General features: G+C 36.8%; 1 protein-coding gene across 5 annotated transcripts in view; it reads left to right on the forward strand.

Moving 5' to 3' along the window:
- Nucleotides 1-16,640, forward strand: part of ZNF280C (zinc finger protein 280C) — a 65,674-nt gene that overhangs the window by 7,313 nt on the left and 41,721 nt on the right. For 3 of the 5 annotated variants that reach the window (XM_044234345.1, XM_044234348.1, XM_044234350.1), the window contains exons 2-6: nucleotides 1,300-1,343; nucleotides 1,455-1,508; nucleotides 9,376-9,528; nucleotides 11,884-11,949; nucleotides 12,047-12,183. In XM_044234345.1, coding sequence (XP_044090280.1) covers nucleotides 1,478-1,508; nucleotides 9,376-9,528; nucleotides 11,884-11,949; nucleotides 12,047-12,183 — 387 coding nt within the window. In that variant the 5' untranslated portion in view covers nucleotides 1,300-1,343; nucleotides 1,455-1,477. The remainder of the gene's footprint in view (nucleotides 1-1,299; nucleotides 1,344-1,454; nucleotides 1,509-9,375; nucleotides 9,529-11,883; nucleotides 11,950-12,046; nucleotides 12,184-16,640) is intronic. The other 2 variants (XM_044234346.1, XM_044234347.1) reach the window with 2 other exon arrangements.

Consider the following 16,640-nt stretch of genomic DNA (forward strand, 5'->3'; position numbering starts at 1 on the left):
CTGCAGTCATAGACAGTGAATATGAGTTGTTTATATAAACTGCTTTTATGTTTCATAATGATTTTAGACTATTTGTGCTAGTAGATATTTTTATGAGCATTTAATAAAAGTGTTATACCTGAGTCTCCATAGGTTATGTAGTTGTGACTCTTTAAAAAAAATTGTGCTCCTGGTAGCAGTAGGTCTTTAATGCTAAGCAGGAATTGACATGTATTTATCTACTTGACATATGCATTACCTTAATTGGGTTTAGATTTCTATTCAAATAATTGAGTAAAAAGAGATTTGAATAGTCAAACCTCAGACAGAACTGGGGAAATTTACTTAAGTACAGAATTCACTTGAGACCCTTATGATAGTAATTCAAACATTCATACCAATAACATCTTCTGGAGTTAAAATAGGTTTTTTCCTTTGGTCTAATTCAGCCCAAATAATTTGGAATAGAAAAAAGCAAGAAAGCTTGCTTTTATCAGTCTGAAAATAAAGACAAATATGAAGACTCAGCTCTGTTCAACCTAATACTTTAGATTTCTGATGACTAATTTTTTATTTTTGTTTTATAACTGAAATAATTTTTTAAAGCACATTTATTTTGAATGTAAAGAATATGCACGTATGAGAATTCAGAACACAAATTCCTGCTTTAAAGAAAGCAATTCAAAAAACAATTTTTTATAATGTTTAATACAACAGCTTTTTTTTTTAAAGCCCAAAGAACTGTAGATATATTAGACTGTAACCATCTGAAGGCAAGGACTGTGAATTATTTATCCTAATTTTTCCTTCTAGAACTGAGCACATCACTTCAATGAGTAATTATTTTTTAATGAATTAATCTATGATGACGTTTATCCAATTAATTTTCTATTCCTTACAGTTAGTGTTAATAAGAAATAAAAATACATAAACCAGAAGTCTTTTATATTGTTTTTCTTGTAATAATTACATTTATTTCTGAAATATGGATAATAAGTCATGGTTAAAGAGTAATGTCATTTAGCATGTCAAAATTGAGATTGACTAAAACATGTAGTACAGGGTGATTACTCATATTTACACAGAGGTGCTTTTCAAAACTTATTTGTAATTTAATAATCCATCAGATTTCTTCAAATAATAAATGCTTAATACATTCAGCATTTTATTTACTACATTTTCATTTACAATTAGGTAAAGTTATTAGCATATGTGTATCAAACATATCAAACTCAAAAGATAAGCTTTTTGTAGGAGAAAATGATTAAATATGAATACTTTTAACAAATCCACCCTAATAGTAGTATCTTTATTTTATAGGGCAGAAAATTAAGACTTAATTTGCTCTTCTCTGGAGTCATATGGTGAGTTTGCTGAGATCAAAATTAGAACCTGGAGATTTCTGAATCCCAAGTTTCACATTTCAATATTTGGTGTTAAAGTAACTCATAAAATTGATTGATGTCATTTGTTAGTGCCTAGGTGACTCTGCAACTTGATGGATGACGACAGCCCTTTTCAATCAAAAAGTAAGTACTGCTGCTGCAAATGGTACTAGTATGCATGACTTTTGTACGGATGACCTTGCCTCATGAGAAAAGGTAAAAGAAACAGAAGTATGTACATTTAAAAATAACACTTAATTTAAAAAAAAACACTTAAATTAAGGTAATACTTGCTTGTAGTAAAAAAGAACAATATACAATAAAAATCTCAGTAATGTAGAATGAAGTGTTTCTTCCTAATCTCCAGAGATAACTACTGCTACTGGTTTGGTATATATAATCACAAAATTTTTTTTTATTCTTTTTTTAAAATTTAAATTTAATTAGTCAAGGTAGAGTACATCATTGGTTTTTGACACAGTGTTCAATGATTCATCGGTTCAGTGTAACACCCAGTGCTCATCACATCATGTGATTCTTAATGCCCATCACCCAGTTATCTATACCCCCACCAACAAACTTTTTCTATGCATAGTCAAAAAATTTCTAAATAAGACCATACTATATATGCTATTATGTGCCTTTAAAATTTTTTTACTCAACAATCTTACTTGAATATATTGACAATGATAGTACCTTGTTAAAAAGAATGAGGAAGATCTATGGGTCAGATATGGTATCAACAGGGATGCAAATTATTTTTTTATTATCTGTATACATAAGTGTCCCTCATTTTTAATAAAATTTGGCATTGCCTCACTGCCTTGTTTATTAATTCACGGTTTATCATGTTAAGTGCTGATGCTTATCCAGTAGACTACTCCGTATAAGAGGAGATACAAAAGAAGAAGAAGATAAGTTCTTCACTCTGACTTTGGATCTTACTTTGGAGTTAGACATGTACAGTAAAGAAATAAACATTAAGAGGGGTGCCTGGGTAGCTCAGTGGGTAGAGCATCTGACTCAGTCTCAGGGTCATGAGCTCAAACTCCACATTAGGTGTGGCGCTGACTTAAAAAAATACATATTAAGAAATAGTGAGCAGTTTGAAATCATATATAGTAAATCTTGAACTGAGTTGCATAGAATACCAACGTAGTAAAAGGTGGAAGAAAAATATGGTCTACTGGTTTATTGAGGAAGTTGTAACTGAACCAAGTTGGGAATTAAGATTTTGTTGAGTATTTGCTGGAGGTTTGGTTAGGTACCTTATATGACATTTTTCTCAGTCTACGTTGCCACTTCTATTAGGTAAACATTGTACCTAGATTAGAGGTGAGAAAACAAGATCCAAGTAATTTCTCTAGAGTCACATGATTAGAAACGGTGCAATAAAGATTTGAACTATTCAATTTGATGCCAAGTCCATGCTCCTACCATACTTGAATAACGTGGACAGTATACGGTAAGGGGGAAGAATATTTTAGATAGAATAAACACTACAAAGAAGGTCTCCAGGGGTTACAATGAGGATGGTGTCTTCAGATATTCAGAATATGCAAATGTTAAACTGTGAGTTACTCTCTTAATTATTTGACTTAGACCATTCTGTATATGTGTTTTTGAAGCAAAGTTAGAAAAGAAAGTTCATAAACTGGTTACATTTGGAAGGGTGAAAAGTTTTTTGTTTTGTTTTGTTTTATGTCTGCTTATCAGTAGACCACTAAACAGCATTATGGCAAGAAATTATTTTGGCATCCCTATATAGACAAAATTAAATTTAAGTCATTTTAAAGAATAGTTGCCTATTTGTTATGGTGTTTCTTTTGTAAGCCATCCCCAAATCATTGTTAAATGACATTTAATCTAGTAAAATTACCTTTAGAAATGATTGCATTTAAAAAATAAAGATGCTATTGTCTAAAAAAAACCAGATGATTATTGTCTAAGCCAGAGTCCTGGAATTATTATTTTGTTTTGTTTTAGTTGTTCCTCCATCCACATCTCCACGTATCTAGTACCACTTGTATCCATTCCTATTGCTACTATATTAATTTAGAGGCTACCTTAATAATTTTTTTAAGAGTCTATTTATTGGAGAGAGAGAGAATGTGTGAGCACAAGTGGGAAGAGAGCAGAGGGAGAGGGAGAAGCAGACTCCCCAGTGAGCAGGGAGCCTGACCTCGGGTTCAATCCCAGGACCCTGGGATCATGACCTGAGCTGAAGGCAGGTGCCTAACCAACTGAGCCACTCAGGCACCAGCCCCCCCGCAATGCTTTTTTAAAAGCAGAACAATACATGCATAGTTTAAAAAAATAATCAGAAAGTTATAAAGTTGCATAACCACAGTTATTTGAAGGATAAGAGTGGTATGCATGTGTTCTGGGCCTGTTACTCCCTGTTTTTGCAAGGAATTCACTTTCGATAGTTTAGTTTTCTTTTCTAATAATTATTTTCATATTTCTAAATTTAAAAAAAATTTTTAAGATTTTATTTATTTGAGGGGCATCTGGGTGGCTCAGTGGGTTGAGCCTCTGCCTTCGACTCAGGTCATCTTCTCGGGGTCCTGGAATCAAGCCCTGTGTCAGGCTATCTGCTTGGCAGGGAGCCTGCTTCCCTCTCTCTGTCTCTGCCTGCCTCTCTGCCTACTTGTGATCTCTGTCAAATAAATAAATAAAATCTTATAAAAAAGATTTTATTTATAAAAAAGAATTTGAGAGAGTGAGCACAAGCGGGGAGAGGGGGAGAGGCAGAGGGAGAAGCAGACTACCCACTGAACAGGGAGGCCTGATGTGGGGCTCAATCCCAGGACCCTGGGATCACAACCTGTGCCAGGGGCAGATGCTCAACCAATTGAGCCACCCAGGTACCCCTCCATATATCTTTTTTTAAAACATATACACATACTGCTGTAAGTCGTCATTTTTTTGCCATTATCTAATAATTTTTCTATCAACAGAAAATGATGATTTTAGTTTTCTTACGCTTACGCCTCCCTCCACGCATCTCCCGCTGCATTTATTTCTCAGTTTTAAATCATATTGAGTGTTTTTATTATAATGACCATAATAAATATTGTTCACTGATGAGTATAGTACTGTGTTGTTAATATGAATACATTCCCTTTTTCTCTTTTTTGTGTATACCCAGATATTTAGACTTTTAATGTTTTTTAATATGCTAAATTTTATTTTATTTTTTATTGACTAAAAAATTTTATTTTATTTTATTTTATGTTGACTAAATTTGCTAAATTTTATTAAAGCCTATAGCCAAGTCTTCTTACACCCTTCTGTAGCCTCTTAACTCAATTTTTCTACATGGTAAAACTTGTCAGATAATCTAACATTTTAATTTTTGAATGTGTGTGTGTCTGTGTGTGTGTGTCTGTCTGTCTGTGATCTCCTGGAGACATTTCTCCTGGGAGTAATATTCTCTTGCTCTGCTCTGGCTGGTTATCTAGACCTATTGAACAGCTATTATCCTGGGACCTTCCTTGGTCTTTTTATTGTATTGAATGTCATGTTTTCTGCATTCTGTATCTTCCTCCTTCTTAAGTCCCATATTTTGGTGGATTCTTCCTAAGAATGAAAGAGTGAATGGGATAAATTTTGCATGATGTTGGTGATCTTTATTTTTGATGAAAGAATATGTACTTCATGCTTGATGAAAACCTTGGCTGGGGGCATCAGGGTGGCTCAGTGGGTTAAAGCCTCTGCCTACGGCTCAGGTCATGATCTCGGGGTCCTGCAGTCTAGCCCCGCATCGGGCTCTCTGCTTAGCAGGGAGCCTGCTTCCTCCTCTCTCTCTCTGCCTACCTCTCCACCTACTTGTGATCTCTCTCTCTGTCAAATAAATAAATAAATTCTTAAAAAAAAGAAAGAAAAAACCTTGGCTGGGGGGTATAGAATTCTAAAATGAAAATTATTTTCACTAATACTTTTGAAGCATTATTCTGACTCTATCTATCTCTGTCTCTCTTGCTGATTTTAGGTTAGTTTTCCTCTCCAACATTCTCAAGTCTCATGAAATATTCCTCTACTGTAGATTTTTTCTTGATTTTTGTGCTGGGTCCTAGAAGAACTTTTCAATCTGGACATTTATGTCCTTTAGAACTAGAAATTTCTTTTGTATTTTTCCTTTGATTACATTCCCTTTCCTTTTTCTTTATTATTATTCTGGAGCTTTTATTAGGTGTATTGTACCTTTTTTTAAAAAGTTTTTATTTATTCATTTAACAGAGAGGGAGAGTATAAGCAGGGAGAGCAGCAGGTAGAGTGAGAGGGAGAAGCAGGCTCCCCGCTGAGCCAGGAGCCAGATGTGGGACTCCATCCCAGGACTCTGGGATTACGACCTGAGCCAAAGGCAGCCACTTAACGAACTGAGCCACCCAGATGTCCCTGTACCTTTTTTTTTAAGATTTTATTTATTTATCTGACAGACAGAGATCACAAGTAGGCAGAGAGGCAGGCAGAGAGAGGGGAGGGAAGCAGGCTCCCTGCTGAGCAGAGAGCCTGACTCTGGGCTCCATCCCAGGACCCTGAGCTCATGACCTGAGCCGAAGGCAGAGGCTTAACCAACTGAGCCACCCAGGCGTCCCTGAACTGTACCTTTGAAATTGATTTCTAATCTCATCTATTTAGTGTTTGTATATTTTTTGTTCTTTTAGTTCCACTTATGGGACAGTTACTCAACTTTGGCATTTGGGTTTTTGGGTTTTTCTTTTACTGAACTTTGTCTTATTTTTAAACTTTTTATTTACTGAATGTTACTTTTTATAACATTTATGCTTTTTATTTATTTTTTTATTTTTATTTATTTTTTATTTTTTTAAAGATCGTATTTATTTATTTGACAGATAGAGATCACAAGTAGGCAGAGAGGCAGGCAGAGAGAGAGAGGAGGAAGCAGGCTCCCTGCCGAGCAGAGAGCCCGATGCGGGACTCGATCCCAGGACCCTGAGATCATGACCTGAGCCAAAGGCAGCGGCTTAACCCACTGAGCCACCCAGGCGCCCCCAACATTTATGCTTTTTATAACTTAACATTTATTTCTCTAAAAGTGCTAGTTACATTCTAACAACTTTTGCATTCTGTGCTATATCTGTTTTATTGTTTTGGTCTTAAACATTGGAGGTTTAGTCATATTTCTGGTACTCAGTGGTTGTCTATCCCTATTTATTTAGGAAGCACTGAAATGCTTCCTCGGAACTCTGAGTGCTTGGTCAGCACTAATAGGCTGGTGGTATTCACAGTATGTTCTTTGCTTAGTTTCTTCAGGTAAGAAATGCTTTATCTTCCTGGGATGGAAAAAGCCTCACTTCAGTCCTCTATTTTCATTCTTGCACTTCATCCCTGCTTTGCTCTGTGCCTGGTGTTTATGATCTAGTTCAGTTTTTCCAATGTATCTCCAACCTGTTGCCTCTTATTCTTAGCTTATCTCCTTTTTGTTAATGTAAAAGTTTATGGGTTTTTCAGTTACAGTTAGGTACAATCCTTTAATAGATATAATCATATTCTGCTCATAAAATTGAAACTCCTTTTGGTTGGATATATTTATTCTTTTTTAAGTTTTTATTTGAATTCCACTTAATATACAATGTAATATTAGTTTCAGGTTTATAATATAGGGATTCAGCACTTCAACAAAACACCTGGGGCTCATCACAAGTGTACTCCTTAATCCCCATCACCTATTTCAACCATCATTTCTTGCCCCCAGCTCTTGGAGCCCTCAATTTGTTCTCTATAGTTAGGAGTCTCTTTCTTGGTTCACCTCTCTCTCTCTTTTTTCCCCTCTGCTCATTTGTTTTGCTTCTTAAATTCTACATGTAAGTGAAATCATATGGTGTTTGTCTTTCTCTGACTTATTTCACTTAGCATAATACTCTCTAGCTCCATCCACATTGTTGCAAATGGCAAGATTCAATTCTTTTTATGGCTGAGTAATATTCCACTGTATACACATACCACCTTTTCTTCACCCTTCATCAGTCAATGGACATCTGGGCTGCCTCCATAATTTGGCTCTTTTAGATAAGCTGCTATAAACCCGGGTTTATAGCAGCTTATCTATATGTGTTATAAACACATGGGTGCATGTATTCTTTTGAATTAGTATTTTTTTTAAAGATTTTATTTATTTATTTGAGAGAGAGACAGTGAGAGAGAGCATGAGCGAGGAGAAGGTCAGAGAGCGAAGCAGACTCCCCATGGAGCTGGGAGCCCGATGTGGGACTCGATCCCGGGACTCCAGGATCACGCCCTGAGCCGAAGGCAGTCGTCCAACCAACTGCACCACCCAGGCATCCCTGAATTAGTATTTTTATATCCTTCGGGTAAATACCTAGTAGTGCAACTGCTGGATCATGGAGTAGTTCTATTTTTAACTTTTGAGGAAACTCCATACTGTTTTCCAGAGTGGCCACACCAGTTTGCATTCCCACCAACAGTACAGGAAGGTTACCCTTTCTCAACATCCTCACCAACACTGTTGTTTCTTGTGTTCTTGATTTTAGCCCTCTGACAGACGTGAGATGATAATCTCATTTTAGTTTTCATTTGTATTTCTTTTTTTTTTTTTAAGATTTTATTTATTTATTTATTTGACAGAGAGAGATCACAAGTAGGCAGAGAGGCAGGCAGAGAGAGAGGAGGAAGCAGGCTCCCTGCCGAGCAGAGAGCCTGATGCGGGACTCGATCCCAGGACCCTGAGATCATGACCTGAGCCGAAGGCAGCGGTTTAACCCACTGAGCCACCCAGGCGCCCCTTCATTTGTATTTCTTAAATGATCAGTAATGTTGAGCATGTTTTGTGTGTCTGTTGGCCTTCTGTGTATGTCTTCTTTGGAAAAAATATCTATTTATGTCTTTTTTAAAGATTTTATTTATTTGATAGGGAACACAAGTAGGCAAAGCAGCAGGCAGAGGAAGAGGGAGAAGCAGGCTTCCTGCTGAGCAGAGAGCCCAGTGTAGAGCTCAATTCCAGGACCCTGGGAACATGACCTACGCCGATGGCAGACACTTAACTGACTGAGCCACCCAGGCACCCCTCTATTCATATCTTTTGTCCATTTTTTAATTGGATCATTTTTTGGGTCTTACCAGTTTTTTATAGATTTGCGTACTAATTCTTTATTAATATTTCATTTGCAAATATCTTCTCCCATTCCATAGTTGCCTTTTAGTTTTGTTGTTTCCTTTACCCTGTAGAAGCTTTTAATTTGATGACATCCCAGTAGTTTATTTTTGCTTTTGTTTCCCTTGCCTCAGGAGATATATCTAGTAAGAAATTGCTACAGCTGATGTCAAAGATATTACTGTGCTCTCCTCTAGAATTTTAATGGCCTCCTGTCTCGCATCTTTCATCCATTTTGAATTTATTTTTGTGTGTGGTGTAAGAAAATGGTGCAGGTTCTGGGGTGCCTGGGTGGCTCAGTCAGTTAAGCAGCTGCTTTCAGCTCAAGTTGTTATCCCAGGGACCTGGGATCGAACCCTGCATTGTCTCCCTGCTCAGCAGGGAGCCTCCTTCTCCTCTTATTCTCCCTGTCTGTGCGTGCACACTCTCGCTCTCTCTCTCTCTGCCAAATAAATAAATAAGATCTTTTTAAAAAAGAAAGTGGTCCAGTTTCATTCTTTGGCATATTGCTGTCCAGTTTTCCCAACACCATTTGTTGAGGAGTCTGTCTTTTTCCCATTGAGTATTCTTTCCTTGGCTTGATTATTCTTTTTTTATGTTTCAAGTTTTTATTGGATTTGGTTATTCTTAAAATTTATTGGCAACTCCTAATAACTACTGTTGTCTCTTACTTAGCCAGCTAGCTTAATTGTACTAGTTTAGATCTTAGAGATTGAGTTTAGTTTCTTACTTTTGCTACCATGTGCTGATTGCAAATATCGATTCAGTAATTAAAATTAAGATTATTAAAGTATATCTTAAATATCGTACTATGCATTGCAAAGAAGTTATTTTAAAAAAAATAAGGTGGGTTTCTTTTCTTTCGGAAATTAGATAACTCAAAAATGGCAGAACTCTTTATGGAATGTGAAGAAGAAGAGCTGGAACCATGGCAGAAAAAAGTAGAAGAAATTCTGGATGAAGATGATGATGATGATGAGCTGATTTTTGTTGGTGAGATATCAAGTTCAAAACCAGCCATTTCAAGTAAGCATTTATTTCAGCCAAGTAGAGTTTTATAAGTTGCTGTTTCTAATAGAAAAAGCTGTGGGCCATCTTATATGTCCTTGTTATTCTGCAAGGAGCTGGAGCATATAGGTCAGTAAGAATTTGAGACTCGCAGGGAGAATGTGGTTGGGGACTTGAGTAAAGTGAGAGGTTAAAATATCATTTGAGCGAAAAGGGAAATGTTAACTAAGTTAACTAAAGGTTAAGATTACCATATCAGCATTATAGGCCTTCTGAAATTGGAAATCTTAAGTTTTAGGAGAGCTAAGCAGCCTATTCACCTGTTTGTTAATTTTTGTCTTTCTTCCTTAAGCCCAAACAGACCTAGAAAAAGAAATGTTTGGAATGCTTTGCTTAACACATTAGAACAGTAAATTGGCTTGTGTTAGTCTCTGATGGGGGTTCTCACATCTAGGCAACTGCCTCATCACAGTGTCATCTTGAATCGTGGCTACAAAACGAACAGGCACTGCATGATTATACAGTCTCTAGTATACCAGCATGGGGTATAGTTTCTGGCCACACCCATCTTCCAAGGACTCCTGATTATATTCATGAAGCAAGGAGGGTCTGGTCTTGAGCCACTATGCTTGTACAACACAGGCAGTTAGCACACTAAATCCTCATGGCTTTCAGGCAGATCATGTCCAGTAATTTTGTAGATTGTTAGATTTCAGTTAGAGTTAGAATTGCCATTGTGATAATATTGATGATACTGATGACACTTGTTAAAATATCTAATAAAAATGTGCAAAGTGCACATTTTACACTCTCTGTAAATGTAGTGTCTTACACTACATGTAGTGTTTTACACTATACTACCTTTCTAGCAGAACATGTCCAGTAATTGTGTAGATTGTTAGATTCTTCTGCAAAGGAACAACATACTGAATTTCAGCAGAGAAAGAGGAAATAGATTCCTTTTCATTGTATTTACTTCTTTTAAGCCAGGAGAATTTAGCAAAGAATGTACCCAGCATACCAGTGTTTTCTTACCTACCATGGCAGTGCATTATATTGTGGCTAAGAGATGAGTTTTTAATTTCTTGAAAGCCCTATTCTTGCATCTCTTAACTCTAGACTTACGATAGCACTTCTGTTCAGTTTTATCAGAGCTAGAAAATTTAATTCTCAATATCATTTCCTATGGCAAATTGAGAGGTGCTAAGTGGAACGTCATTTCAGTTATAAAATGAGGTAAATATGCTGGCATGTTTGTTGCCGATAGTGGAATAGAATATTATAATTATTGTTTCTTATTTACTGTGATTATTTTTATCCCAAAATATTGTGCTATTTCAAAATTATTATTCAGATCATCTTACTGAAAGCATGGCAGTTCAAGTTGGGTTTATATCAACTGCAGATAATGGTTAACAGTACTCAACTAGAATAATGTGTATTAGTTTTAAGTGATTCTATAAAAAGAAAGTTGACCCCAGTGAAATTTCTTTTCTAAATTAACTCAAAATCTATGTGATTTTATTTGCTGTTTTATGTGAGCCATAAAATTCTTTTGTCATATGGAACATGAGCTAAATATTTATATAGAACCATATTAAGTTGGGGGATGGTAAAAAGTTGTGTTTGATAGACTACAGTCACCAAAAAGTACTATAGTTTTAACTCTTTAATGGCTTGAGTAAATACTTTAAATTCTGAATGAAAATATCAAGTTGTTTGAGCAGATTTTTCTCCTAGAAAACTTCTGTAGTGCCTCGTCTTAGAGAACTGAATTTCCATTATCATAAAACAACCCTACTTTTGTGTGACTCTTTACTTTATAGAATTATTCTATGAGATCTGTTTCTTTTCTACCAGGAGGGGTTAAAGGAAATTTTTTTGAGGTTTTATGGGATTTTTAAAATGTTTGTACCTTTTCCTGATTAGCAATTTTAGGCGAATCTCTACTCTTCCAAATTTTTATTTGATTTCTCAATAATCCAGAAGTTATGGGTTGACATGGCTACAGGAGTGAACACTGATTCATAGGGTCATGTCAGACTCAGACTGACTTTTGGTATAGTAGTAGATTTGAGATACTCTAGTAAACTCTAGATTAAATGTAGTCTGCAGTCTTCAATAGTGTTCCTCTCAGAACTCAAGAGGAGTGGTACAGATAATGTGACCAGCTTATCCATAATGAAACTTCCAGACTTTCAGGGGTATGAATGTAGCATGGGAATTAGGGAAGGGTTTGATCTGGGGTCACCATTAAGAGAAAGAAATATACTTAAATTATTAGTTGTATGTGGATATATTTTTAGGAAGTTATTTATTTTAATTTACACTTAATTAAAATAGTGAGTTTTAAAATAAACACATTTTTTATAGATATTTTGAACAGAGGTAACCCCAGCTCATCTTCAAAGGGAATAAAGAATGAGACAGTCACTCAAGGTATAGTATTGTACCATTTTAATTTTAAAGTGAAATATTTTAACAAAATTGGTTGTATAGAAAAATACTCACTATGTTCTGTCATTTTAAAATGCAGGTGTTACTGATCCGTTCAAGCCTACAAGTCAACACTACAAAGATCCAACATCAAATCCAGTGGCTGCCTTGCCTAGATTTCATCCCGAATCTAAGTCTTCACAGAACTCTGTTATTGTTCAGAACGTGTCTAAACCTGTAAGTGTTTCTGAAACTACGCAATTAGCTCAGGGATGCATTGGATATTACAACACCCAGTTAGAATTGTGGACTAGTCAGCATTCTGTTAGAAGCATAATCACAATCACAGTCTGAAAATGTCACTATCTTTTTGACAACTCAACCCAAACCCAAAGTAGTAACTGTAGGAACTAACCAACTTTTCATTGTATCAGGTAATATGCTTAAATAGGTATAATATTGAAAACTAGACTGTCTAAAGGTGAGTAAAAACATGATCAGTAATGAGTGTTGCATAATGGCAAAATTCTTAAGAGAGTAAACAAAACCAGGTATTCTTATTGGGGAAGATTGTTTTGAGGTCATTGTGTTGCTGTTTACTCTGAAAACATAGTTTCATGGCTTAGCTTTTAAAACTTTTTTTTAAAGGTTTTATTTATTTATTTGACAGACAGGGATCACAAGTAGTCAGAGGCAGGCAGAGAGAGAGGAAGTGAAGCAGGCTCCCTGCTGAGCAGAGAGCCTGATGCAGGGCTCGATCCCAGGACCCTGGTATTAGGACCTGAGCCGAAGGCAAAGAGGCTTTAACCCACTGAACCACCCAGGCGCCCCAGCTTTAAAACTTTTAATAGCAGTAATAGTTAATGATAATATTTAACATTTGTTAGTTTATTATTGTGGGTAAGTCTTTATTCTAAATGTTATATGTAAATTAATATTTCATTTGTAATATTTCTCTATGAGGTAGGCACAATTATTATTCCCATGTTATAGTTAAGGAAAATGAGACTCAGGCTAAATAATTCACTCAAGGCCATATAACTGGTAAATAAAAGTTGGATCTGGTATTTCAATCCAGGTTAGTCTGGAGGTTTTATTTTTTTTTAAGTTTTTATTTATTTATTTGAGAGAGACAGAACATAATCAGGGGGAGGGGCAAAGGAGAGAGAAAAGCAGATGATGCAGGGCTCGATCCAAAGACCTGAGATCGTGACCTGGGCCAAAGTCAGATGCCTAACCAACTGAGCCACCCAGGTGCCCCAGCCCAGAGGTTTTTAAATATGCATACCTGCATCTGTTCATAATTTAATTTAAGCATAGAAACACTGCCTTAGAGCAACGTTATAGTTACAGATCATTGGGGTTCCCTGAGACCCTTTCAGGGATTCGTGAAGTTAAAACTTGTGGTAATTAAACTGATACATTTCCTCTCTTCACTCTGTCAGCATTTGCACTGGTGATGCAAAAGCAGTCGAGGGTAAAACTGCTGGTAATATGAATGAAGGCAGTGTCATCAAACAGTACTGGTAGTTTTTGTATTAGTGACCATCAAGCACTCACAGTAGAAAAATTTCACTTTCACTTGAGAATAACCTTGAAAAAGTAATAAATTGTTACTAATTTTATTAACTCTCAATCCTTGGCAAATACACTTTTTTTGAAATAATCTGTGTGATGAAGTGGATAATATGCATAAAAGATTTCTGTATGTATAGTATGAAGGTTTTCTTGAGGAAAACCACTTGAATTGCAAACTGAACTAGCTGCTTTTTTTAATAGAATGCTATTTTTGCTTGAACGGATGGTCGACAGAGCACCATGTGTTAATTATTGCTAAACAATCAGGGCACCTGAGTGGCTCAGTCAGTTGAGCATCTGCCTTCCACTCAGGTCATGACTCCAGGGTCCCAGAATTGAGTCCTGCACTGGGCTCCTTGCTCAGCTGGGAGCCTGCTTCTCCCTCTCCTTCCAGCTCCTGCTGTTCTCTCTCGAGTCCCCGCTCTCTCTCTCTTTCTCTCTCTCAAGTAAATAAATAAAATCTTTTCAAAAGATTATTGCTACATAGCAATAGTATCAAAAACTTAGCAGTTTGAAGCAATATACACTTATCTCGTGGTTCCTGTTAGGAGTCAGGTCATGGCTTTACTGGGTCCTCTGCTTCAAGATCTTACAAGGCTGCAATCAGGGTGTCAACCAGAGCTGCCATATCATGGTCGTTGGCAACACCCAGTTCTCTATGGGTTGTCAGACTGAGGACATGAGTTTCTTGCTGCTGTCAGCCAGAGACTGCCCTTAGTTCTTTGCCACATAAGCCTTCCTAACATGACTGGTTGCAGCTTCAAAGCCAGCAAGGGAAAGTGAATCCTCAGCAAAATGGGCTATATAACATAATCATGTACATTCTGTCCCATTTGCCATATTCTGTTGGTCAAAAGCAATCGCAGGTTCCACCCACACCCAAGGACAGATTACACAAGGTTGTAAATATCAGGAGGGAGTCATGGGGGCCACCTTTAGAATCTACCATGCAGTTTTTCATGCTTAAAAATGTACAAAGCATGTCTGTCATAGAAAAAAAAAATGGGGGCGCCTGGGTGGCTCAGTCGGTTGAGCTTCTGCTTTCAGCTAAGGTCATGATCCCAGTGTCCTGGGATCAAGCCCCACATCCAGCTCCCTGCTCTGCGGGAGCCTGCTTCTCTCTCTCCCTCTGCCTGCTGCTCTGCCTGCTTGTGCTATGACTCTCTGTCAAATGAATAAAATCTTTGAAAAAATAAAATAAAAACTCTTTTAAAAATTAGATATTTGGAAAACTTGTATCTACATTCTGAAAGAATTAATAATAATTTGAGTCCTGGAGTAGTAGTCCAAGAAATCTAGATTGAAGATGAAAGACTTGAGTATTGATTCCGTCTATTCCTAGCCAAAGCATTGTTATAACCTCAGTGGGCCTCACTTTCTGCATTTTTTAAAATGAGGATCTTTATCCAAACCACTGGATCTCAAACTCAGATCCTCTAAGCAACCATGGACTGTTTTTAATAAAAACTTAATAGGTGTACCTGATAATGGCAGGCTGCCAGAAATACTAAAATTATTTTATTCCAACTGGAATCAGCTGATTCAGTGGTTTCTCATGCTATCATAAGCTGTTTGGCATTTAAGAAAATCAAAAACAAAAAAGGGGGAACATGATTATTTACATGGAGATAGATAAAAATTATTCCTACCTTGGAACTAGAGAAGGAGAACAATGGAGGGGGTGGTACCTATCATTTTAAAAAATTTAGGAACTAGAGATCATTCAAACTCAGAATGTTTTGTTTTTCTGGGCATGATTGTTTAATCAAAGCTCCTCAATTAGTTTCCCAATCCTAGGAAGCTTTTTTTTAATCTTTTTTTAAAATTTTGTTTATTTATTTGACAGACAGAGATCACAAGTAGGCAGAGAGGCAGGCAGAGAGAAGAAGAAGCAGGCTCCCTGCTAAGCAGAGAGCCTGATGCGGGCCTCGATCCCAGGGCTCTGGGATCATGACCTGAGCTGAAGGCGGAGGCTTTAACCCACTGATCCACCCAGGTGCCCCCCAATCCTAGGAAGCTTTAAAAAACAGTTTTTGTCATTTGATCTGGGTTGAGGCCTGGGCATGATAGTTTTTTTTTTTTTTTTTTAACTCTCCAGGTGATACTCATGTGAGCCAGGGCGGAGAATGACGGATCTATATTTACAAATAAATTGAGAATCCTACATAAGTGAATTTTCTCTGAAAAATTTAAGTGTTTTCTTCTCTTTACCATGACTCTTTGGGGCAGTCTAGAAGTTAATTATTATTCCTTTTAATGTCAGTGTGTTATAGATTAAGGGCATAGGGGTTTTTTTGTTTTGTTTTATTTTTAAGTAGGCTCCATACCCACAGGGCTTAAACTCAGGACCCTGAGATCAAGATCTGAGCTGAGATCAAGAGTCAGGTGGACACCTGGATTGCCTGAGTGACTCAGTCAGTTAAGCTTCCGGCTCTTGGTTTTGGCTCTGGTCGTGATCTCCCTACCCAGTGTGGAGCCTACTTAGGGACAAAAAAAAAAAGAAGAGTTGGATGTTTAACTGATGGTACCACCCAGGTGCCCCAAGGGCACAGGATTTATAATCATGGCAACCTCGGTACTAATTCCAGCTTCATAACAAGCTGGGTTGTATTGGGAACCTTACTTAACTTTACTGAACTTTAGTTTACCTATTTATAAAGTGGGAGATAGTATTAGGCCTTTATTAGTACTGTTGTTATAACTACCTGATATGATACATGGACTGTAAAAGAGTCAACTACACTTTAAATAGACAGTGATTGGCAGTTACTATTTCGGTTGGAAAGGCGAAAACTTGAATCTTGGAAGTGACTGGCCCAAGGTTCCAAAGTTAAATAAATAAATCCCATTCTATTGCCTCTCATACCTCACTGTTGTATTTGGTATCTTTCTGAACTATTTTATGAGATACAAAAAAATTCCCAATTGGAAAATTATTTTAATAATTTATTTGTTGACTAATATGTCTACTCTATGAAATGATGGTACTTAATTGGCCAGAGTTATTACCTAGGAAAAGGCTTAAAGTATTAATTTTAGGGGTGCCTGGGTGGTTCAGTTGGTTAAGCAACTGCCTTCGGCTCGGTCATGACCCTGGAGTCTCAGGATGGAGTCCT

This window comes from Neovison vison, chromosome X (genome assembly GCF_020171115.1).
Source record: "Neovison vison isolate M4711 chromosome X, ASM_NN_V1, whole genome shotgun sequence".
NCBI lineage: Eukaryota > Metazoa > Chordata > Mammalia > Carnivora > Mustelidae > Neogale > Neogale vison.